Consider the following 26,296-nt stretch of genomic DNA (forward strand, 5'->3'; position numbering starts at 1 on the left):
AACTCCCACTGATTTCAGTAGGATCAGGACTTCACCCAAGAACAGTGGTGGGAGGAGCAAGAACGGAGCACAAATCAGCACATTTGTGGTTTTCTGTAAGTGCCGGGAGAGTGGGGGAGAAGCAAGTAAGTGTGGAGCTCTAGTGCCCCAGGGCATGAGAGGCCCGTGGGAGAGGGGGACAAAGAGTAGATAAGCGGGCTGCATGTAGCCTACTGAGATGGAGACCACTCATACAGCCCACTTATTAAGCATGGTTGACCATCACTGCCCAAGAGCTAGAATCTCAAAGCACCCATAGAAAACAGACAGCAATATTATATCTTCCTTTGCTCTTGTGATTCCATTGTCTCCCTCCTCTGCCCCTTCTCTTCACCTTAGCCCCAAATCTTTCTCTATAGGGTATTGGTTCTTTTACCAGAGCTTGATATTTAACTACTGAGGCCCAACAGATGTATGTATTTGCATATCTCTGCTGTCCCTCTGATGGCTCTAGATGAATTAAACTAATTCCATGAGTTCAGAATGAGTATTAGTGCCTTCCTGCCTATGAGACAGAAGCACATTCTAAGTGCTGCTTCACCACTGAAGAGGTTAAAAGTAATGCTATAATAAACAACAACGTTGGGCATCCACTATCTTCATTTCTCCTGGAGAACTATAATAATAAAACACAGCACATCTATAGGGCCTTACACCAGGGAATTTCAAAATACTTTGTGAACAATTAAATATCCACCTCTTATAGGTATCGTTTTAGCCATTTTACCTGGAGAACCAAGGAACACCAGTGTTAAAACATTTGCTCAAGGTAACATAGTGAATCAGTAGAAGAACCAGGAACTGAATTTAGGAGTCCTGACTCCCAGTCCCCCTGCTCTGGTCTTTAGACATACTGAGTGAATCCTGGCCTTTCAGAAAACAATGACAAAACTACCCAGACTTCAATGGGGTCAGGATTACACCCACTGCCAATTTACATTAAAGACACCTGCAAACTTATAATGTATTTGCAGAAAATAAATTGTTACAGAAATGCATATTGTGCAAAAACTTCAAAATAGTTATAAGAAGCACTTAATCTTCTGTACCCTTTTCATGAGTCTGGAGCCCATCTTGGTTACCACACCCTTGCATCCCACTGAGCTGAGGGAGGGCCACTCCTGGGCCTACTCACTAGCCTAGGTTCAGGGCACTAAGTCCATGTAAGTTACCTGGCTTTAGCAGGTGGAGGTTTTTTTACATTTGGGAGCCACTTAACTGACATTGACTTAGGTGATAGTGTAGACCAATGTTTCTCAACCAGTAGTATGAGTACCCTTAGGTGTACTCCAGAGAAGTCTGGAGGGTTGGGGGGAACCTCGACACAACTGAAATTAGGAGAAAACTAAATTTTTGTTTTAAGTTTTATGGCGCTTTATTATTTTTGTACTTTTTACACCCAGAAATTTCACTGCCTGCCTGGCTACGATTAAGATGTTTAAACAAATGTGTTGCAATGGTAGAGAAAAATGTTGTGTGTCTGAAAACTGTAGGTACTGAGAGTACTTATAATTTTTTTAAAGGGGTACTTTATTAAAAAACAAGTTAAACTATGTTCTGCAGAACACCGGTGTTCCGTGAACAACTCACAGGTGTGCCCCAACCTCTGCTTTGTTTTTGTCTTTTTTTGTCTGACAATTTTTTTTTTTGAAGAAAATGTTCATAAGTGTTCCACATAAAAAAAATATTGTTTGGTGTTCCACGAGCTCAAAAAGTTTAAGAAACACGGGTGCAGACAACCCCACAGAGCATTTGCGTCCTGCCCACAGGGGCTGATCCCCCGCATGCTCCAGCTCAGCAAACGCGGGCGACTCTCAGCCCTGCAATATGTAGTCCTGGCGCCAGAAATCCCCGGGGGGAAAGCGTATCGCGGCTAGATCCTCCCCACCCAGAGCAAACACCGGGCGGTAGGTGCTGGCTCCCTCCCCGGCCACTGACCGAGGACAGGCCTGGTTGTGTCTTTAAGTGGGCGGAGGGGCCGGCTGATGACGGCACAAGGCCAGCCCCGCGGCGGCCCGGGGCGAAGACGGGGAGCGCGCCCCCAGCAGCCCCGCAGCTCTCGGCCGCCCAGCCCGGCAGCAGCATGGTGAAGCCGGTGACGGTGCAGACCCGCGCCTACGCGGACCAGAAGCCCGGCACCAGCGGGCTGCGCAAGCGGGTGCGGGTGTTCCAGGGCAATGCGCACTACGCCGAGAACTTCATCCAGAGCATCCTGGCCACGCTGCCGCCGGCCGAGAGGCAGGAGGCCACGCTGGTGGTGGGCGGCGACGGCCGCTTCTACATGACCGAGGCCATCCAGCTGATCATCCGGATCGCCGCCGCCAACGGGGTAGGGCCCTGGACCCGCGGCCGCTGCGCCAGCAGCGCAGCTCCCCTGCAGGGCCCGCGGCTCCCTGCCTCTCGCACTTCCCCTTCCCTCTCCTTGGATTGTGCGGGGGGGGGGACAGCTAGTCGGTGCCCCCCCTCACTGGCTGGAGGCCTGCCCCTAGTCACCGTGACAGCGGCTGCTTGAGTCCCCTCCCCCCCATTGCACGCCCCCTCCCGGCCTAGCGAGCCTGCGAGTGGCGGGGAGCAGCCGCCTGGGCGCTGGCGTGGCTGGGGCCTGCGGAGCGGAGGCCCCAGGTGGGGAGGGCGCTGCCCTTCAGGAGAGGACGGGGTCTGACTGCGCCGCACGGGGTGTGGTGGGGAGGTGAGCCGCAGGCGGCGTTCTTCGCACGGAGAGCCCTGCTCGCTAGGGGCGGGGTGGCCCTGCTCTTGCGTTCACCTTGGGGGAAAGCCTTAGGTCGGAGGCTCTTTGACATTTAAGTTAACCTTTCAGGCACTAGGGATACAGTTTCCCTAAGCTTGCTTCAGCAATGCATGCAGCCCTCCCTTAGGCTGGCCCATGGCAAGGCTAGGCTGCCAAGCTCCTTGGAATCCGTCTGGTCTGCGTGGCAAAAGCTTTTCTGGTTAGAAACCAGGGTTTGTTTACTCAGTTGCAAGCCCTCCCTATGGCCTGGACTGTGCAAAGGCATGCCCAGCTTTAAGGAAACAGCTCTGGTCTTGTTAGACCTCTAGTTCCTCACCCACACCCGGACATTCACCTTGTACTAGAAAACAGGGCTTTAGGGCCTGTTGGCTTGGTATGAGAGTGGCAGAAGGCAGGAGTTGTCTCTTTCAGCTGTGAAACTGGCTCCTAACCACTCAGGAAACTGAAGTAATAATTATTCTTAAGCTATGAAGAAAATTCTGTCTAGGCTAGCCCCTGTGGAAAGTGCAATGGCAGAAGCAGGAAACTGATGACATTTCTGCACCAAGCCAATGGAAGTAAAGTGACTAATTATGCAGCAGACACGGATACTAAAACCTTGAGCTTGGAGTATGGATCTCAAGTAATGATATCTAAGTGAACTGAAAATTGTAATCTACGGATGTGGCTATACATAGAGATTCAGAATGTTAGGTTCATGCTGAACTATATACAGTCAGATGTCTGTAACTAAAGATGGACGTATAACTGTCAGCACTGAGCCACAGTTGTAGTTTTTCAAGAAATAGTCAGTAGCGAAAAATACTCCACATGAGAGATTTTTGGATGGAGTCAGGCTTTTGAGTTGAAGATGCGGGACTGCTTGATCAATGATAATTGTGTCCCTTGGCTTCTTCGCCCACCAGATGGAGATGAGATGCTGCTAGAACAACTCAGAAAGTGCTAAATCAGTAGTGACGAGCCTTGTTTCAGCAGGCGAGTTACATGAAACCTAACAAATGGACCATGTCATGTTCTCGACCTCCTGACTGTTCAGATGCCTCTCATCAGCGTGAGACACTGTCCCTTGTAAGGTGGCATGTAGGCTGAGCTGAAGATACTGGCTAGTTGCAGACAGTTGCTGCAGCAAGGTAGGAGCATGGGCAATTACTTGAAGCCAGTAATTTCTCACAGGGTAAGAATGTAATTTACAGTTTCCAAGAAAAGTCCTATAGAACTTTCTTTTATATTCTCCTCTTGGCAGCCGTTCACTTCGTAACCTTCAGTCCATGCCAAAGTTTCTCCTGCCTTAACTAGAATGGCGCCTTCTTGTATTCAGTGATGAAAGAAGTGGATGGGGCAGCTTATTTTAATTTAAAAAGAAAAGAAACAGCCACAATGGAGTGAAATTTTTTTTGAAAAGAGGTAGAGTGGGAATGTTACTGTCGAAACATTTGTGTTGCTTACCTGCAGTGTCAGCAGGAAGCAGTTCAAGACCCTCACAAATAAACAAATAGTGGAATTATTTGCTGTAGGATAAAAGGCTGGTTTGTCCAATTTTTGGAAGCATACCATGGCATCTAATGGGATCTGGCATCTTTCCAGCAGGCTGATAACCATGCCATTGGTGATGCTTCTGCACACTCCAGGGCTCCCAAGAGGGGTAGGGAGTGGGATGAAAGCTAAGCAAGCCTGCATCCAAAACAGCCCTTTCGTTAGGTGTGACTAACACTCTTACACTTCCAAATAACTGCCGCATTTCTGAGTGTACTGTAATGATAGTGTTTTATCTAGGGATAGGGACCCTCCTTAGAAAAAATATTTCTATAGTTTGTGGTTACCGAGTTTTCCTAGTAATGTGCTTTTTGGGAGTCTGGGGAGAACAGGCCGGTGTGTTTTTCTTGCCCCGGTGTAATTTTGTGCAGAGGAGTAGTTCCTTTTAGTTCACTCTGTAAAGTTACGTGTGTGTAAGTGTTTTACAGAATCAGGATCCAGTAGTTTGCTCTAATCCTGAGCTCTGCTCCTGCAGTCATCAACCTGTGCTTCACATCCCCAGAAAGTACATTAGAAGGGTAACCCTAATCTATAGAAATATGTCTTTTAAAGAGGGTCCCTTTCCCAGATATGCTGTTGCTACAGTACACACAAATGGAGCAGTAATTTGGAACCTTTAGTCAGACACAGCTGCATATTATGTTTGCCAAAAAGTGTTTGCTTTGCCTAGTAATTGGTCTGATTAGGCTGAAATTGGTATGGCAAAGTAGAGCTTTGAAGAAAGACATTATTCTGGAAAGAAACAGGACACATGAAGCAAAGAAAGAAGAAAATGATAGTGTGGGCTAGGAGGCTAAAGGCTGATATGTGAAGGAAGACGGTGTACCTTAGAGAGAGCAAGGAAAGTATTAACTAACTTAACCAAACAGCTACTACTGCAGACTAATCATAGGTGAAGATTTCAATCAGGAAGATTATAGTGTTGCAATTCCTTGACGTTTCTACTGAAGCAAGTAGTGTATACTTTCTGTTGTGAAAGAACTGAAAAAGAAAGCTGCCAAGGAGAAATTGAAAAGAACTAAATTTTACATTGGCCAACCAAAGTCTGGTCAACACTTCAAGCCTAGTAGGTTGATAGAAGCTGCCTTCTGAGTCTTTTTTTGGGGGGAGGCGGGGGAAGAGGGGGTACCCTCTGCATATCTGGTGGTGGCCCCTGGGAAGCAGATACCCACTGCAGCCTACTTTTTCTTCACATTAAACATAAAATGTAAGAGCATGTAACCCTTACACTACAACTTCATTGGAAATGCACACTCACCAGAGATGCCTTCCCTGGCACTATGTTTGGCCACCATGCTGCCTTGCAACCAGCTGGGCTCCAGGATTAAAAATACCTTCTGACACTCAAGGAGCATGAATCCACCTTTCACCTGCTTCCTATGCTCCTCCTCCTGCCTGGGACATGGACCCCCTACGAGGTATCTATGCTGCATTGGAGGTAACTGATGAGAAGCACTTGCAGCTCATTTTAGAAGCTGCATGTCTGTGGTGCAGAACTAGATGACTGTTCACCTCCTTTGCCTTTTGGTACATCTGACAAAGTTCTTAAAGTTGATTTTCACTGGGTACTGCTGCGTGTCCCTGTGATAGCCCTTCTCCCTCATGTCATGTGCAATCTTTTCATAAATATTTACATTTCTTCAGCTGGATCAAAGCTATGCCTGCCCAGGCTCTTCCCCCTACTGACCAGTAAGGTCCGCCACCTCTTGTCTACTCCAGATTGGAGCACATGTGGGGCACTGAGTTGCCATGATCAGCAGAGTTGGTGAGCTCTCCGTGCTGATTAAACAGGAAATAGGAATTAAAAAACTCCCAGGGCTTTAACGGAAAGGGGGGTGGGGGAGAGGTTCCCGTGAACCTGGCTGCTATGCAGCAGAGCTGAAAATCATTCTCAAAGCAGTCACAGCAGAGCATTGTGGAACACTTCCTGGAAACCAATTCTATCAGCACATACAAATGTCTGTACTGCCTCTCTGTGGATCCATCAATATTGAATAAGGTGCTATGCCTCTCACAGAGGTGGAGCAATTAAGTCGAAGTTACAGGTAAGTTAAGTCACTGGAAGGGACCTGGTAAAACAGATGCATACATTGATCGGTAGATGATCTCAAGGAAATTTTCATGGTAGTACTCTGCAATCTTTTGCAGCAGCTTTTGGGGAGGACTGCCTTATTTCTTCCACTACGGTAGGAAACTTTCCTGCATCATTGCAGTACATAGCATAGCAGCATAAGGATCAGATGCTTGTAGCATCTGCTCCCTTGTAGCCATGAGATAACATAGAAACCCCTCCCCCATCACCACCTTAATACTGATGGTAACACAGGTTGAACCTCTCTAGTCTAGAACTCTCTGGGTCTGGAAACATCTGCCATCTGGAATGATTTTAGTTAGCTGGATGTCCACTTTTTATGGGTGTGGCCAAGTTTCCTGCAGTCCCATAAAGTTTGTTTACATCTACCAGTCCTGGCTCTGTGTTCTGTGCTGTTATTTAGTTCTAATTTACCTCCCTCTGTTACCCTGAGGAGACTGATCTCACATATGGTCACCTAGGGGAGGCAGTGGAAATTTTCATTGCAAGTGCATGTACTGCAAACAGTTGTGCCCGTGAAGATTTCTGGATCCCATTCTACCACCATTCTGCACTTGTGTAGCCTATTGTTGAACCGCTCCTTACTGCTGTCCATGAACAAGTGCTAGGCTGGGCCTTCCAGGATCACTATTGGCATTTCAACATAATCTATGGTTGTTTTGCCATCTGGAATGAGTCCCTGATAGCAGCTTTCCCAACAGACCTGTGTTCCTAAAGATGCGGGCGTCATGTATCTTCCCTGATCATCCCCATGCTGACGTTGGTGAAATGCCTCCTGTGATCCACAGGTGCTTGCAAGGCCATTGAAAATAGCTGTTATGGTTTATGTATTCTTTGTCTAGGTAAGGGATCTGGTGCCAAGATAGGAATTTGTGTGCCTTCTCAAGCCTCACTGTAGGTAGGGAACCTCATTGAAGTAAAACTATCTCCTATGTCCTGCCTGTTACCCTTCTTGGCAGACGTTGATTAATGGCCCTGCACACTTGGATCAGCACAGCTTCCATGGTGGACTTACCAACTTGGAATTGTTTCCCCACGGACTGATAGCAGCCTGACATTGTTTGCCACTCGCTTCTCCATTATCAGAGCACCTCTCTCTTTAATGTTGCTGTGCTGAAGGGCCAGGGAAAGTGGCCTTCCACATTCGAAAGCTGTGCAGCTCCTGCTTATCATACCTTAGGTACATAATGATCGGGGCACTAACAGCCTCTGCGGGCCCTTAAGCAAGGTTGGGGGAAGGGGGGAGGGGACTCCACACTCCCAGAAGGAACCCAGCCTCACATGGAAGGCATGGGGACTTCTGGCCAGAGTGTAATTTGCCGCCCCAGGTCTTAGAACCACCTGGAGCATGCAGCCTGGTGCTGCAGCAGGGATTTAAAGGGCCTGAGGTTCCAGCTGCTGCTGTCGCAGCAGTGGCAGCCAGGAGCCTCGGGGCCCTTTCAGTCTCAGAGCTGTGTGGCAGCGGCCCCCTTGGCTCTCCCCATCAACAGGCCTGATAATGACGCAACTCTACCAGTCAGTGCTTATTTCCTGGGCCCAGAAATAGTGCTGCTCCCTGTTCGGCTGCTGCACGACTGCTGGGAGCAACCAGGATTTGTTTTAAGGCTTGCAGCAAGGCTGCTTGAAAGACATCGTGATGTTCTGTGGAGCGGTTTCTGTCTCGGTTCTGGAGATACTGCAGGATAAGGTGCCATTTGTTTGTAATGCTCACAACAAAGGTGCACAGGTCAGAGGCGTCCATGCCTTGTGGGCTAAGGCTAAGATTGAGTCACAAGCATTTTGGGTAAAAGTCCAGTACAGGTCACAGGAAATAAATAAAAATTCATGGCCTATGACATGTCTGTGACTTCTATGAAAATATCCCTGACTAAATCTCTACTTCTGGGGCCCACTGCTCCAGGGGGCTGCTGCTTCAGTGCTGCGGGTTGACTTCCCCGGCTGCTGCTACTCTCCTGAGGACCAGTCTCTGAACACTTCTAGGGCCATGGTTCTAGGTCTCCTAGGATCACTGCTGCTCAGGGGTCCCCAGCATGCCCACAGGTCCACTGTTCAGGAACTGCCTACAGCCAATTGCACTGTTGCCATCCTGGTGTTTCCTGGAGCCAACTACCTGGGGCTACCTGAGTAGTGGCTGGTGTGGCTAGCCCCTGGGACTACCTGATCAGCTGATCCTTGGTGCTGGCCTCAGATCTGGTGCAGCTGACTCTGGGACCCTAGAGTCAGTCAAAGCAGCTGCTGAGGAAGTCACAGTGGCTGCAGAAAGTCATGGAATCTATGACTTCCATAACCTCCATGAGAGAATTGTAGCTTTAGTTGTGAATGTTTAACTGGGTATATGGGCCTATGTATGCCACCAAATCAGAGAAAATTGCTAGAAATTAGAGCGGGGACACACTGAGCATTTCATATTCCCATGCAGCAGACCTTGTCACTTGGTGTGTAAATATTGTGCTATTTAGATTGTAATTCATTTCCTAGTTTCATTCCATCTTGAAAATCACTTCATTCAGTCTTAATCTAGAAAGAAAGGTAGGTTCATTTGTCCTCTCTAGGCATAGCCAAAACTGTGTTTTGAGTCCAAAATTATTTTTTCACCTGAGAACAGATTGTGTTAAAGATACTCTGTACAGTAACTGACGCTCAGTTCTCATCTCATAAGATTCTCTGTTATAAGGTGAATGTCTTTCAAATATAAAATAGTGCCTGTAGTACAGGGTTAGATTTACTGTCGTTTATAAAACATAAGCAATATGGAAAGGTGACTTTGATAATCTTAGTAGTGATGGCTAATGACAGAATTAGGTTCTCTGCATTTTTCAGAATCACAGAGGCTTAGTTGGATACAATTTGTGGTACTGAAAGTAAATATGTAAAAATAGCAGGAAAATGACCTTTTGACTAAGATTCACAGTCTAAAGTTTAAATTCTCTATGAAAACACAATCTTGTTTGGTCTCTTTTTACCATTAACCAAAGACGGCCGTTAGCCTGAAAAAGTTCATAAACCTGGCCACATTCTTACATGTTCAGTTTGTCTTGGTAGCAAACTAGAAAACTGTACCATTAAATATACCTCTGCATTTCTATCTTTGTGACAAAATCAAACTAAATGAAGCCAAGAAAACACATTAGACTTTGGTAGCTGAATTCCACTCATATGCATTAGTGTGTGTGTTGCACAAATATAAATGAGTGGGTTCATAGTAGCCTTTTCCCCCTGCCAATGGGTATGTAGTTTCATATAAATCTTCCCCATGCCATAAATGGGGAACTTATTCTAAGAATTTACTTTTCGCATATGCTTGAATAATGAGGCATTTCAAGGGGTTGGATATCCTACCGTAAATTGAACTCTGTGCCATCTGGAATTGAGAGGAAACTGCTTGCCTAGGTTTTTTTTTTTAACAAATACCAATGGAAATTTCCTATGCAAATCCTTTTGCAGTGATTGGAAAGCAGACCCACTATGTGAATGGAAAGAAAGCTCATGATACCATCTACATGTTTTGTTAGTCTATAAAGTGCTACCAGACCATTTGCTTGCTATTTTTTTCTGTAACAGACTAACTCGGCTACCCCCTGAAGTATGTGAATGGAGTATGTGTAGAAACTTGTTAAACACTGAGGAGTGTTTTTCCATTTCTATACCACAAGAGGGAAACCTATACCTAAGAACTAAACTACCATGCTTATGCATTTCAGGATAGCAAAATAAAGCTGAAACAATGAGTCCTGTGGTACCTTAAAGACTAATGCATTTATTAGGGCATAAGCTTTTGTGGGCTGCAGCTCACTTGATCAGATGTTGAAGAAGGAAAAAAAAAGGCAGTTTTCTTCTTCAGCATTTGATGAAGTGAGTTGTAGCTTACGAAAGCTTATGCCCTAATAAATGTTAGTCTTTAAAGTGCAATGAGACTCCTTGTCATTTCTTCTGAAACAGAATAGTGGCTACCTTTGAAACCTGTCGTCATAATAATGTAACATTCCCATCTCTGTATAAATTAATCCCTACCACAATGAAGCTTTCACTTCATGTATCTGACAAAGTGAGAGGTAGCCCACAAAAGCTTATGCTCAAATAAATGTGTTAGCCTTGAAGGTGCCACCAGACTTCTGGTTGTTTTTGCTGAAACCACTTACAACGGCTACCCCTCTGAAATTAAAGATGAGTTAACTAATATATAGCCAAGTTCACAAGACAAAATAACTAAACAGAAGTACATTAGTCCAGAATACTCCTTCAAGGAATGGAGAGTAGTTTTCTCTACACAGTAGCAGTCCCTTCTGCAAAAGGGGTGGGGCCCTGCTTAAGCAAACATGGCCATGGGGCTCAGCCAGATCAGAGGTCCCACTGGATGCTTAGCTATTAAGGGCTTCAGCTGCTCAGGGACTAGAAGAGAGACCCTCTCCACCTGGGACGGATATAGGGCAGGGCGAGTGGGGCAGCCGCCCCGGGCCCTGCGCTTCTAGAAGCCCCGTGCATGTGCCATAGCACCACTGTGCATGTGCCGTGGCAAAGGGGAGCCCCACGAAACTGTGCTGCCCTGGGTCTCGCAAAATCGTCATCTGCCCCTGCTCTCCACCACTGTCTTCCTCTTTGCACTTAACCCTGATATTTTCCCCCTGTCTGTCTTGAATAAAGCTGCAATTAGCCTCACTGGTTTTTAGTTATTACAGTAAAACTCCAATTGTCTGGCATCCAGTGGTCCGGCACTCCTGATAGTCCAGCACCAACTGGAACCCGGAAGTGCTCCGGCCAGCAGGACAGTTGGAGCTGCTCTGTCCCCAGCTTCCCCAAGTCAGCCGCTGGTCAGTTTCAGGAGCAGCGGACTTGGGGAAGCCAGGGGCAGAGTAGCTGGGGTGCTGCCGGGTTGGTCCCGCAGCGCCACCCTCTCCCACGCTGCGCAGTCCCCTGCCGACCCCCCACCCCCACCCCAGACCCCCTTCCAGTACTCCAGCATATCTGTTAATCTGGCACCCCCTGGGTCCTAAAGGTGCTGGATTATCTGAAGTTTACTGTAATTTGTATAATGTCATCATCACCTATGCCTCTCTGGGAAAAGCACTTGTTAACTTTGAAATGGTTGCAGAGCGGAGACATCAAGAAATCATCCCCATAGAACACTTTGCAAATTGTCAAATTATGACTTTTTTTTCTCTTCTTTTGCTTTCATAGCAGGCAGGCTGGATCATAATGAAATATGGCTTTGTAAATTGCTCAATTAATGCTTGTAAAATGCACAGAAGCAGGAACAGTATTAAACATATTGTTGGTTATTTTTAACCGATGTGTTAACTTTGCAGAATTCAGAAGGATGGCACTACATGCATTTTCAAAACGTTGGCATCGTGCCAGTCTAGATGACATTTCTTGGGATTTCAGATAATTTGGCTGCCACACTTTTCTGCACGATTTTAATTGTCAATATTTACAGTTTTATACAAACGTATCTTTTCCAACATAATAGCATTTTTTAAAAAACCTTAAGGTAAATTCTGCTCGTAGTTGGACTGTACTCAATCTGAAGTAACTTCACTGGGGTTATTCTGGATTTTCCCAAGGGGTCTTTGGCCCATTGTGCCCAGCAAGTAACTCCAGTGTTTATTAGAGGAAAGCTATTCAATTAAGCACTGTACAATACTTGAAGTGGAGAAACTGTTGGCTGACAGAATGACAGTAATATAAGGAAACTGTAGGTGACTGAGATCTTCTGATTGCCATTTTAAGAGTGACCTTTAACTTGCTGGTCTCCACAAAATAACTTCAGCTGTGTACAGCCGTGTTTCCTGAACACTTACCTTCTTAGTATTCACTTCCCAGGGAGGGCTCTCTGACAGTAGGAGTCACAACTGGAGACCTGGCAGAACTTTATAAATCTGCTTGTCTGTCTAAAACGATTCCAGCTCTGCATTGGCTTAGAGAGCAGAGCCTGGCAACAAATCAATGCCTTTGACTGAGGGACTGACCTACTAAACAGAATCTCTTGCCATCCCCATCCTAACAAATAATTGGACAGAATTATCACACACTAGGTTACTGCAGTGTTAATACAACAACAGCACAGAACCACTGCTGGCACAATCAGAAGACCTCAGAGAAGACAAAAATCTCCCTTTCCTTTCCATTTCCACGAGGGATTGCAGTGTGGAATTGTATGTATTCTCTCTGACAGTGATCTTGCAGAACAAGTGCAAGAAAACTTCTTCAGTTACCGAAACCACATTCAGCACAAGGTTCAAGGAGCTATTTTTGGGCACTTGACTGGACTGCTTCACTGAACTTCTAACTAGTAGATGTGCCATTGCTGGTGTCCAGATTGAGTTTTATTTTATTTTCACCCTAATTTATTTTAAATGTATTTGCATGAAAAATAAATATGGAAGACCGTCCTCTGCTTATATTGACTTTACCAACAGTACCCTACTATGACCAGAAACCGGGAACCAGTGGATTACGGAAGAAAACCTGTTATTTTGAGACCAGGACAAACTACCTGCAGAATTTTATCCAGAGTGTATTTTTTTCCATCGATCTAAGAGATCGACAAGGATCTACTATGGTAGTTGGAGGAGATGGGAGATATTTTAATAAACTGGCAATAGAACTGATAGTTGAAATAGCTGCTGCCAACGGGGTTGGTATATAGTACATATGATTCAATTCCTAGTACTATATCTGATATAATCAGAAGTATAATTTAAGTCATAGTAATTAAGAGGTGTTCTAAGTTGTAATTAACTAATTTCCCATTGCCTTTTAAATTATATTGGTTTACTAAGAATTATGGATCATCATTAAGCGTTTTAATGGAAAATTACTTTTAGTGATATTGAAATCATCCAATTTAATTTAAGAGTAATGTTGCCATTTAGCTTTGAAGGGAGGTGAAAATACAATTGCAGTTGGGTAGTAATGTGGTAGAAATATCAGTATGAAAATAAATATTGTTAGTTTCTCATCAATGATCATGTTATTGATTGAGAGCAAATTATTAGAATTTGTGCATTTTGTAACTACCTTCATCAGATCACAATGCCATTGTTTGGAAGTAAATGATTGGTAGAGAGATGGGCTTTTTGTCTTCAGTGATAACTTTGCTTTGCTCTGCAAAAACAGTCTCATTATGATCTGAACTGCTGAACAAATGAAAAAGGCAAAATGCAGCATTTGCAATTTCTCAATAGATACAGCTACGTCATGAATGCCATCAGCGCATTTGTAAATAAGGATATCATGTGTTTTAGCAATACATTTGGACCCCTTTATAGTGAACTTCAGTTGTGGTGAAATTCCACATGTTGGCATTAGAATGGAAGTCCTAATACTTTTTTAGTGCAGTGCGTCTCACTTCAGTTTTTGTGGATTTTTGGTTATGAGGGTTTTCTAAGAAAAAGGCAAAGATTCCACTGAAGATTGTATTTTATTTTTAAAGTAGAGAGGAAATAACAGTAGCTGCTTCCACTAATATTAAAATCGCCTATGGGGAATTTGTGTGGCCAAACCACTAATCTGATAGCAGTGAAGTTCATAGGAAACAGGTAGAGTTCAGTTTTTCCACGTGATTTCTGGATTAGCAAAATAATTTCAAGGATAAAAATTAGAAATAGCGGTTCATATCATCTGTGATTGTAAATCAGTGTAGCTCCATTGAGATCAACGTGGTACAAACAGAAGATCTGTAGGATGCAAATTGACATCAGGTGATGATCAGACCCACTATTTGGATCATAAATATTATGTCAACTGCCTTTGATGTCCAGTTTCTTTGTAGTTTGTTCACTATTTTAATAAAATGCTAGGTCTCATAAAGCATAAAGCTGCTATCTCAGCTCCTCTCCCATGAAGATGAAGCAAAACCCATTTACAGAAGCTGAGGATCTGGCTCTATATTTCCAGTAAAATGGCTCACGCGTGTTTCTTAAATTTGACTTGATTGCAGTTTTTATATTTTCAATAATGTGTTTACATTGTCTTGTCTGTCAGTGGTTAGTAATGCCTCTTGGTTCATTTATCAACTTCATGCTAACCCCAGAATATAAAATATAGTTCTGAGAATATTTTCAAATGTCAAATTATGACGCACCCATAGCTCATCTTAAAAATATAAAAGGCAATTCCATCAGTGTGTGATATAAGGAGTGCTGTCATCTCTATGAATGTGTGATCAGAAGGATTTCCAAATAAAATTTCTTGCCCCCCCTTCCTCCCTAGCCCTACCTCCCTGCAGTTTGTATCCTAGTAAATTTATATTCTGTCTTGAAATGTGATTTATTTAATTAGAAAAAATGACTAAGATAGTAGTTCACGAAACCTGTCATGTATAAATAAAGACATCTATATTTAGAGGCCATAATTATGGCATGGTGTAAAGGATTGGTAAGGCTGCATTTAGTGTACTGTATAGTTCCTATTGGATAGATGTACTGAAGATGGGGTTGGTGGTGGGGAGAGCCACCAGCTTGACTGAAAAAACAAGTCTTTGCTATTCAACAGCCATAGAAAGCATCCACCTGTATTATCAGTGAAGAGGCAAATAAGAGCTGGACTCTAGCCTTTATTTATTTATTTTAATTATAAAGGACTTGCAGCCTATAGATTTTTCTGTATAACCAGGGGTACACATGTGAATTGCGTGGTATTCCTTTAAAACGTTGCCATCCAACACTAGTCTATCAACAAGGCTAGTTTAACTGGGGTATTTGAAATTCAAATCTGAGTATCGTGGAAAGGGGATTCCTATGTTATGTTCCCTTGTAACAAGAAACTCAGTAAGTTAAAGTGTTACACAGTAGCCTTGCACAAAGAAACAACCTTCACATTAGGGATCACACAGAAACCGCTTGGTTATATGGGGAATGGATAATATTTTATCACTGGACCAAAATCAGAGATGAATCTATATACCTTTTTCAGCCCTCTCCCTTCCAATGTTTATATCACACAAATGCAAACTCTCTAGACTGACTTAGACTCCCATACACTTAACAATACATAGCTTATGCTCTCCCTTATATGTTGTTTCCAGATTTGGCTTGCTGAGTTTAAGAACCTAAAGATCTGTCTACACTGCAGTAAAACACTTGATGCTGACTCGGGCTCATGAGGCTCAGGCAATGAAGTGTAGAGATCTGGGCTTGGTCTGGTTCCTGGGCTTTCTGACCCTTGGGGAAGGAGGGTTGTAGAATCTGCACTGCAGTTTTATAGCCCCACAGCCGATGCCCAAGTCAGCTGATATGGGCCAGCCATAGGCATTTTATTGCGAAGTCCACATACCCCAAGGGAGCTTGCTAAGCATGCAAGCTATTCATCCCTCTGCAGACTAAACGGTGAGGCAGAGTGCTACACTGTAACTCCTTCGTGTGGATGTGGTGGGAGTGAATTAAAAATAGGCTTGGAAGAATAAGGATTTTATTGGGAATTGTCAGTAAATGTTGATTTTGCTGCACACAAAACAAGTGGCTGAAATAAAGATTGTCAACAATAGTCAAAATTTCCAGCTAGGTAAATTAAACAAACAAACAAAAAAGTAGCTTGAGAACATATTAGAGTTTGATTTTTAAGATATCTTCCTTGTGTATTTTGATGTGTGATGGTGAAAATTTGTATTTGTAATAGTTATAAAGCTTTAACTTTTTGAACCTCAACACCTATCGCCACTAAATAATTGTTTGACCCTCCCCCCCATAATTTCACTTCATTATGAAAATAGAAAAAATGCTTAAAAATAAACAGTGATATTATCTATCAAAATTATATCTATAAAAAAGAATTCTAAGTTTAAAAGGTACATACAACTGGGTGAGAGTTCTATAAATATTTGCATCTGTAAGGTTGCCATGTCTAACTTTCATGCTCTAGCAGTCTTTAAAATTGTGACCTTTTTTTGATGGTTGGTTTTAAATCTTGGTTTTAGATTGGCCGTTTAGTGATTGGGCAGAATGGAATTCTTTCCACACCAGCTGTCTCCTGCATTATTAGAAAAATCAAAGCCATTGGAGGCATCATTTTGACAGCCAGTCACAACCCTGGTGGGCCAAATGGAGACTTCGGCATTAAATTCAATATTTCCAATGGAGGTAAAGTTTTCCCTGACAGCCAACGTTTCTTACATCCGTGAATATACTGTCAGTGCTGGTCAGCAGTATATTTCACTAAACAAAACAAGTGATCTACTTTCCCTGTAAAATAAGAGTCCCCAAGAGAAACATTCTCACCCCCTTGTCTTCTGATGTACGCATAGAATGCATACTTACAGCACACTCTAAAAACTTTTTTTTTTCACTTGTAGGTCCTGCTCCTGAAGGTATTACTGATAAAATTTTCCAAATTAGCAAGACTATTGAAGAGTATGCTATCTGTCCAGATCTGCAAGTGGATCTTGGTACCATTGGAAAGCAGCAGTTTGACTTGGAGAACAAGTTTAAACCGTTTACAGGCAAGTGATACCTATTTGTCCTTGCATAAATGTAATTTTTACTGTCAAGGGGCAATTATATAGCATGATGGTGCTTTCATTTGGCAAGGTCATTTAATAGATTTTAAGCCCAAAAGGGACATGATCAGCTAGTCTGGCCTCCTGCATAACATAGACAACAGAATTTCAACCAGTGATTCATCTGGCACAACCACTTATGGATGGGTGAAATTTTCAGAGGCGCCTAAATGGGTTAGAACCCTAAGTCCCACTTTCAAAAGTGACATAAGCACTTTGGAGACTACATCCCATTGACTTCCAGTGAACACTAGGTTCCCCAGGACCAGATTGTAGCCAGACAGACCCCCCCCCCCGTCAAACCAATCTTGCTTGCCCTCTGAGATGTATACAGACATCTCAGAGGGCAAGCAAGATTGGTGTAAACTCATTGGGCGCCCGTCAACCTCCTCCAGGTTGCCCGCTGCAAGGGACCCCGGTCCCAGCAGTTGAAGTCTCGGGTGCGCACACACACTATAGGAAGAGCTTGGGCATTTGGATTTGTGTCACTCCCAGGTGGCAGATCCACTGGGGCACCTTTCAATCTTTCCCTAAGGCTGCCCGCTGCGAAGGAAGTACGAATTCTAGCAGCTGAAATCTTAGGTGTTATAAGCTCTCCCTGTAAATCTATTGGGCGCCTGTCAACCTCCTCCAGGTTGCCCACTGCAAGGGACCCCGGTCCCAGCAGTTGAAGTCTCGGGTGTATAGCACATACACACTGTCCTGACCGTCGGCCGACACAGATTTTCAGAATTATTTAAGTGCCAGGTAAGATTTTTCCAAAGCACCTACATGTCTAAATACTGTTGAAAATCTGACTTAAATGTCTGTCACTTTTTCGCATTTCCATATCAATAGCTGTGAATGAGCCACTTCCACCCTGATCTGCCTCATTTACACAAGTGCCCTCTTTCTCTTGTCCTTACATACATATATATACACCCATGCCTCTGTTAACTCCATTCCAATTCATCTGATGAGGTGGGTTTTACCCACAAAACATACCCTAATAAATCTGTTAGTCTCTTATGGGCCACAGAATCCTCACCGTTTTTGAAAATGTGACTTCTGAAAATGTATCCCCATACCTTTTTATAAAGACATTTGATGCACCCCAGCCTATCATTGCAATTTAAAAGGTCTTTTTTCCACTTCGAACTTTTCTGGCTTCTACTTATTCAATCCTGTGGCTTTGTATGTGAGCTTAAAGCATTCTCTAGTATCTGATATCTTTTCCCTGTATAGGTACTTATAGAACCTTGATTGAATCACCTCTTTGTCCTCCAACAGACACTCTTTTCTTGTATTGCACCTGGTTGATTTAAAAAAAAAGTTCATTTTAATTTAAATTAGACTGTTGGGCCCTACTAAAGATAACATGAATGTTGTTGTTCCCTTTGTGCTACTGTATAATAGTACCTCTTTAAAATGTTAGCAAAACATAGGAAATTTTGCGTTTAAATTTTTTGACAATTTTTTCAGGTTTTTTTAGTTTGATTTTTTTATCTCTGTACAGGTTTTTGTAAAATCAGACAATTTTTTGCAGACTTGCATTTTTTTAATTTTTCAGATTTAATTGCACATATTTCACACACTATGTGTGTTAAAAAGAAACTATTTAAATATTTTTTTAAAGAAGAACCCATTAAAATTCCTAGTTCCTTCAGTCTCCAGTGTTAGCGCACTGGGACTTCACATTAATATATTTTCCACCACATTTCCTATAGGTGGACCATATTCCGCTCTCAGTTACACAGGGGCAACTCTTTCAAAGATACAAATGAGTTAGGTGTCAGATTCCCACTGACTTTTAGTGGAAGTCGTATGTCTGACTCTGGTAAATGCTTTTGAAAGTCCCACCCTCATTGTAACTGAGAACAGAATTTAACCTTCTGGAATGAAGAACAGAGAGATTAAGTTGTATAGGGAGCTACTTTTACTTTCAGGTTTCTGGCTCTGTTGATTAGTCTGCAGACCGGTAGGGAATGGCTGCATGTAGTAATGTTGTAAATCTTCTAGAAATTAGGACTGTAAACTGATCTGTTACCCCATTGTCTTTATTAGGAACTGATACTATTGGAGGTTCAAAGACCTTATTTTGAATGGCAGCTCTTTGTGCTGAGGAATGTCATCATGTAGTCATAAGTAGCAAAATCACCTTTTTAAATAGGATTTTTAACATATCTGATCCGTTTAATCATTGCTAGTCTCTCAGTATATTCTTTTTTTTTTTCTGCAGTTGAAATTGTGGACTCAGTGGAAGCTTATGCAAACATGTTGAGGAACATCTTTGATTTTAGTGCGCTAAAAGAACTGCTTTCAGGACAAAACCACCTAAAGATTCGCATAGATGCTATGCATGGAGGTATGCAATAATTGCTCTTTTTTTAGCTATTTCTTAGAGGGAGAAATTTTCGTTTAAGAATTAACTTTCCCTTTTTTTCTTTGGCTATGTTATATTTTCTTCTGTTTGAAAAAAGCATTGCATTGTCTTTAGAAATCCTAATTTGTTACAGACAGAGCTTGTGGGAACTTTTTTCAAAAGCACCCAAGAGACTTAGGATTCTAAATGTAATTGACTTTCCTTTTCCCACCTCAACCTTGCATATGCTAATTTTCAGTATTTTATTTGTAATGGTGGCTAAAAGGGAGAAGGTAGCTTTAGAGAGGTTCTTGCATACTGAGCCACCAACCACACCAAGTATAAGACTTGCTTCTTTGCTTGCCTTCTCTAACATAAACAAGAACAACAGCATGTGCATTTAAAAACAAAACTATACAAACAAGTCTCCCTTTGGGAAGAGGATGAAAACCACACATGATAGATATTAGTCACATTGCATAATGCACTGTTGGAAGGTGCTCAGATGTCAGTGATGAAGTCCGCATAAGAACCTAGATATTATTGTAGGTATATTATAGGGGGAAAGTCTTATTTAATGAGGTTGTCTTTTTGCCTTCCTCTGTTGGCATATTGAATGGAAGAATTAGAAACAAAGAACTGATTTGGTCAGTGCTGTGGCTGGCTGATAACCTCAGAATACTGGGATAAAAATGTTTTTGTTTGTCGTGCCTCTTAGCAGTCTTAGCAGAACAAAATGGGACATGTTCCACATGGGGTCGGGGAAAGAAGGGCAAATAGCAGCAGGGCAAACAAAAGGCAAGTATAAGGCGGGGAAAAATAAAGAAGGGGCTTTCCTCCACCTATGCAAAACTTGCCCCTGCTTATTGAGATGAAATTTATGCCATAACTTACATCACTACTGAATTTGGCCCTTTGTTACTCATGTTACTTCCCTAATGTTACTTGAGTCAATATGGTCTAATTGCAAAATTTGGTCCGTAGTATAGTGACTTTCTACTGTTTTAATATAGACTGCAGAAAGCTAACTGGAGTCTTCAAGCCTGTCAAAACTGTGGAATCAGCTTCATAGTCCCTGGACCAATCTCAGTTGATGGTGTATTGACAGCTGACAGCTGCTGCTGTAAAGAGGGTGTCATGATATTAGACACTGATAGACTTCAGAAGAATCTTGTTACTAATCTTATGGCAAATAGAATATGTCCCCTAATAGCAAGGTTACTTCCGAACTGCAATGAAAAAATTTAAGAAGGGACATGGGACAAGTTGAATTTTCAGGTTTATTTTTTCTAACTTTATCTCTGATTTAGTATTTAACATAATAAAAATACTGTGATATCAAGAAGTGAGTGAGGGGGAATTTAGTGGAGGCTAGTGGAAATGCTGCACTGCTCAGCTGTGTCACTCTCATTAAAAAAGTAGGTTTTATTTTCTTGAGAACAAAACCAGGGTGTAGCCCAATCCTGCAACCAGCTCCATACAGGCAGACTTTTAAAACTAGTAAAGTTACCATTAAAGTCAATGGCGCTCCACAGAATATCTGTCCATGCCGGTCTGATTGCAGGATTGGAGCCTTTAGACTTAACTATACAAAGATAAATCTATGTTCAGAAGGCTTGTGTGCCTAGAGCTACACTACAATTTATTCTGTGGAGCATTCTTAGCACCCTGTTTCCATCTTTTTGATACTACAATAATGCTACCTTGGAAATTCCATGCTAACTTTTTTATTTTAATTGCCTTGCTTACTAGTGCATGAAACACAGAATATCCTGCAGTAGATGTTTAGGGCCAGCCTTGCCATTTTCTCTTGTGTTCCACAAGGCTATTTCAGTGACATATATACAGTTTGAGCATTTGAGAAACAGGAAACACCCAGGAACTACTGCAGTGTAACTAATACGTTGTGTAACTAAATTCTTGATCTTGTCACATTAGCCTTAGTTCAACAAAATACTTAAACTCCTATTTAACATTACACACATAAGTAGTACCCTGGAACACTTTGGGACAACTTGTGTGGGTTTGGTCCTGATCACGGGGTGCAGCTCATTGCAGGACCAGGCCTAAGCACTCAGAGAACGCTTTGCTGTGCAGTCAGAAACCCATTGCAGTAGTTCCCCATGTGTTAAAACAGATCTTCTTACTAGATGAGCAGCATCGGGCCAAACCCTGGTTTGAACAAGAAAGTGCAACTGGTGGAAGCTTAATTTTAAAAATAAAATGTTGAATGGTTTCCGCTTCTTTGCTCTGCTAGTTATGGGCCCCTATGTAAAGAAGATCCTGTGTGAGGAGCTTGGAGCTCCTGCAAATTCTGCTGTGAATTGCATACCTCTAGAGGACTTTGGTGGTCACCATCCAGACCCTAACTTAACCTATGCTGCTGACTTGGTGCAGTCCATGAAGACAGGAGAGTATGACTTTGGAGCTGCCTTCGATGGAGATGGGGTAAATGAACACATAGCTATTTTACAGACCACCCTGCCCTACTGTCTAGTTGTTCTTACTATAAACCCTAGGGCACAAGCCTTAAAAGGAAGTGCTGAAATTGGAATAATGATTGTTGGATTCGCTGATGCACAGTCTGCACTGGATTTAACCTAGGCATAAGCGAATTCTGTTGTTCTTTGCTAGTGATTCTTGGCAAATACTAGCTCGCGCTCATGTTAGGCAAAGATGCCAAGATTAGATAGAGTCAATAAGGGTGCTTCTATGGGGAATGGAATTTTTGCCTTTAATTTCAGTGGAAACAGAATGGGACCAAAATGGGTTGCAGGAGCACTGCATTGATGTCCAAAGTTAGATACCCACACAGTAGAAGGAGGGATTCCCCCCCCACACACACACACCTTGTTGTATAGTTATGTCAGAACAAAAATTGCACGCTCTAGTTTGTCTCTGACAATAATTAGTTACAAAGTTCAGATTATACTTAACAAGCATTAAAAGGTTAGGAGAAAAACAAGATGTTGATGAAAATACCATGATGAATACAATGCTGTTTAATGATTCAAAACTCCACACTGAAAAGTAACTCTGTGAGGCTGTATGGATTTTATAGGGTGTGCCTGAAAAATGTTCACTGTGACACCTCTGTGCATGCAGTTGGAGCTAGAACTGAATTGTTCTCCTTTGTCATCTTCGTTAGGATCGGAACATGATTCTAGGGAAGCACGGGTTCTTTGTTAACCCTTCGGACTCCGTTGCTGTCATTGCTGCCAATATTTTCAGTATTCCTTACTTTCAGCACACTGGAGTTCGTGGTTTCGCTCGCAGCATGCCTACCAGTGGAGCAATTGATAGGTAGGAGTCTGGGTGTGGGGGGCTGACAATTACTCATGCAATTTTTAAATCTTTCTTGGTGGGTGAATTGTGCTCTCCTCCAACCAGGACAGTATTATAACATACCCGAAACAATATTTGTAGTGGGAATCATTTAAATAACTAACGTTACTTCGAAATAACTTAGTCCGCATCTATACAGCAAGCAGTTTTTTTTGAAAAAATGTTGAAATACTGTCAAGCTGGAGGACTTCTTACTCTGCCTCCTGTAACCCTCATTGTATGAGGAGTAAGGGTAGTCAGAGGAAGAGTGCTCTATTTCGAAATAAGTTTCGCAATTGACCCTAGGAAAGGCAGCACTGGAATGGATCGTGAGAGAAGTAGGTTCTTTTTCCAGCTCTGCTGAGTGGCCTTGGGTAATTCATTTCACCTCCCTGTGCCTCAATTTCCCTGTCTGTAAAATGGAGGTAATGATACTGACTCCCTTTAGGGGATTTTTTTCTTCTTTTTCCATGCTTCCCAACCAGTTCCCTCTCCCTCTCCAAGAATAGAGCAATAGAACAATATACAAAGAGTAGTTATTTTTTAAAACATCAGACTGAATTGCCTTCACTGTTATGTTAAATGAGATGCTTGATAACAACTTATGTTACTGTTGCAGCATTTCGCAAGGGTGTGCTAATAATTCAGCTGTGATATAACTTACCTTTCTTGTCTTTGAAGGGTGGCCAAAGCTACAAAGATTGCTTTGTTTGAAACTCCAACTGGCTGGAAGTTCTTTGGAAACTTGATGGATGCAAACAAACTGTCTCTGTGCGGAGAGGAAAGTTTTGGTACTGGTAAGTTTTTGTTTCTAATCTCATTAATGATGATGTTGTTCCTTGCGTTTGAATGCAGCTTAGCTCTTTCTGGAGCAGTGGTATTTATCTTTCATGTGTGGGAGTTAATGTCTCCTAAATCAAAAAACCAAAATATGTTTACAAGAATTACTGATGAAAATATACACAAGTGTAAAGGTTTCCTGGTAAGCTGAGTCAGGAAAAAGCTAGTTTTTCCTTTCAGAAACTCAGGAAGTTCTATTCAGGAAGTTTGAGGGCCCCTTTACTAGCCTGTCATTGGGTCTGTAGGGATTAAATGCACTGCTAAATGTATTTTTTCAACTCTTGGTGGCCAGGAAAACCTTCTAAATGTTTTCATTTCTGGGAAGAAATATGGTTTGGTAAATGCAGTTTTATTAGAGGGGGTTTCAGGTTGCTATTAAATCTCCGAGCTTAATAGGACCCTGCTTTTCCTGTTCTAAAAAAACGGTTTGATTTATAAAGGTTAAATTAACACTTGCCTTTGAACTGTCAAAGCAAGGTGATTTGAGATACAGAACGAGTACCTTGATAAATCTATTGGCAGTGCACGTCTGATTTAATACTGCCATTCGCACAGGGAAATTAAAATGTATAAAACTCTCTTTGCATAAAATGATGTGCTGCAATGTATTTGATTCCAAGAGAAGTTTCAGGGCTGTCTATGTATGTTCTTCTGCATCTGTGTCACAAAATCTGAGTCCTCCTCCATGCTCTGGGAATGGTGGTCTTCATTACTATACAGGAGAGCAGCATCTGATTGGTGGACATAAAAGATCTCTGGCCCTGATTCAGCAGAGCACTTAGCAAAGCATCTAAGACATGGCTAAGTAAGGATGGATAGACTCATGTGCTTAATGATAAGAAGCACACGGTCAGAACGTGCAGTGGCAGCTGCTTGTCTGATGTGTAATCAGTCTCTGATGTGAAAGCATCACAGTTATCTGGCTATGACTTCTAGTGGTTGAACAAGCTGCATCATAGATGAGCCTTGAAGGATATTTGCTGCAGTGCTGGGCCTGTCTGTATTAGTGATGTTGTTAGAGGGGGGCTAATGTTGTTAGAGGGGGGATGAGAGGAAGGATGACAAGTTTGGAAAAATCCAAACATCTTTGTAAATGGTGCAAAAAATCTTGGTGATTATCATGAGATTTTCATTATGTTTTCAGTCCTTGCCCTGGGTACCTACCTATATGCATATGCCCAAGCATGTGGGTAGTGTATGAGAGAGCACCAGAACTGAAGTAAATGCCTATAACTAGAAAGGAAAAGAACTGGATGGCATAGGGAGTTGCGGGGCTCTGGGATGTCTCCAGATCAGCGATTTTCAAGTGGTGTGGGATGAGTAGTGTCCTAAAATCCTTGCCGTCGGATGCCCCAGGTGAAATGGCTAGGTGGTTTCCATCCCATTCAGGAAAACATGCACCCTGCTATGACTGGCATCCTGTGAGAGCCGGCAAGAGAGGGAAAGGTTTAGAATTTTGTGACTCAGAGGCTGGGGAGCCCTCCCCTCCCTGCAGATGGACATTCTGGCAGGGCTGATACAGAAGGCAGGATCACATGGGTTGCACTAACACTGCCTCTGTTGTATCTGCTTGGTGGCTGGAAAGAGGGAGTGTGTCCAGGATTGCCAGCACATCATTCACTTCAAAGAATTAAAAGGGAAAAGAAATACTCTTGACCATAGTTACTAGAGTAGCAGGCAGAATACGAGTCAGAGTATGCTGCCCAGGGTGCATTACGTTTGGCAATCCTAGCCCAGTAAAATGGAAACAAACTTGTACCTTTGGAAATCTAGAGACACACTTAAAAATTCTGTTCAATGCAAAATGACAGAATTTCAGACTTCTTTCTTGAGCACTTCATACCAGGGATGAGTGGATACTGTACATTATATAGGATCTCTATTTGGATGTGTATACCTGCTGAAAAAGGGTACCTGTCTATATACTCCATGCTCCCTTGTAATAACTAAAATGCCATCAGAATAATACCACGATGTAAAGTGCAGCAGTGCAATTTAGTATAACACCTCAGGGGTAAACCAGATAGCTGACAGTTCAAATGACAATTCAGTTCTCCAGCAATTCTCCACCAGTACAATTTTCCTATTTACAAATGCTGAAGCGGGAAAAACATGAGATTTGCAATGCATCCTGCACTAACAAGCATTCTGTGTTAAAGGGCATTGTTCAGTGTTTCTTGCAGGATTTTGCTGTGTTCAGGTGGTCTCCAAAACTTGATGGAGGAGAGTCTGTGCTTCTAATGGTACATTTACATCTTACATGGGAGGTGCAGTTCCGTCCTATTTACCCAAACCGGTACCTTAAATGGAGCTAGCACGTGTCTAAGAATAGCAGCATTAGCACGGCATCGCAGGTAGTGGCACAAAGTAGCAGCTCCTCCTGAATCTCTGCGGTGCTGCAGCCAATTCCAAGCATGTTACCTCCGCCAGGGCTTGTGATGGGCTCCTCTGAAGTCAGCCATATGGTTGTTTCTCCAGTGCATGCCCCAAGGAACCAAGTATTTACAGCCCTTTCATGCCACTCTGGCCTTTTAGAACATAAGAACATTAGAATGGCCGTACTGGGTCAGACCAAAGGTCCTTCTAGCCCAGTAGCCTGTCTGCTGACAGTGGCCAGCACCAGGTGCCCCAAGGGGGTGGACCGAAGACAACGATCAAGCGATTTGTCACCTGCCATCCCTCTCCAGCCTCTGACAAACAGAGGCCAGGGACACCATTTCTATCCCCTGGCTACTAGCCTTTTATGGACCTGACCTCCATGAAATTATCTAGCTTCTCTTTAAACTCTGTTATAGTCCTAGCCTTCACAGCCTGGCAAGGAGTTCCACAGGTTGACTACACGCTGTGTGAAGAAGAACATTCTTTTATTAGTTTTAAACCTGCTAC

At 42.8% G+C, this 26,296-nt stretch overlaps 1 protein-coding gene across 2 annotated transcripts in view; it reads left to right on the top strand.

Moving 5' to 3' along the window:
* The first annotated feature begins 2,041 nt into the window (after positions 1-2,041).
* Positions 2,042-26,296, top strand: part of PGM1 (phosphoglucomutase 1) — a 29,587-nt gene continuing 5,332 nt past the window's right edge. Inside the window, exons 1-7 of one of the 2 annotated variants that reach the window (XM_006125039.5) lie at positions 2,042-2,368; positions 16,327-16,489; positions 16,702-16,848; positions 19,124-19,249; positions 21,504-21,694; positions 22,395-22,549; positions 23,252-23,367. In XM_006125039.5, coding sequence (XP_006125101.1) covers positions 2,123-2,368; positions 16,327-16,489; positions 16,702-16,848; positions 19,124-19,249; positions 21,504-21,694; positions 22,395-22,549; positions 23,252-23,367 — 1,144 coding nt within the window. In that variant the 5' untranslated portion in view covers positions 2,042-2,122. Of the gene's footprint in view, positions 2,369-12,263; positions 13,048-16,326; positions 16,490-16,701; positions 16,849-19,123; positions 19,250-21,503; positions 21,695-22,394; positions 22,550-23,251; positions 23,368-26,296 lie in introns of those variants that run through there. The other variant, XM_006125038.5, reaches the window with a different exon arrangement.

The sequence above is a fragment of the Pelodiscus sinensis genome, chromosome 9 (assembly GCF_052426305.1).
Source record: "Pelodiscus sinensis isolate ZL-2025 chromosome 9, ASM5242630v1, whole genome shotgun sequence".
Lineage (NCBI taxonomy): Eukaryota > Metazoa > Chordata > Testudines > Trionychidae > Pelodiscus > Pelodiscus sinensis.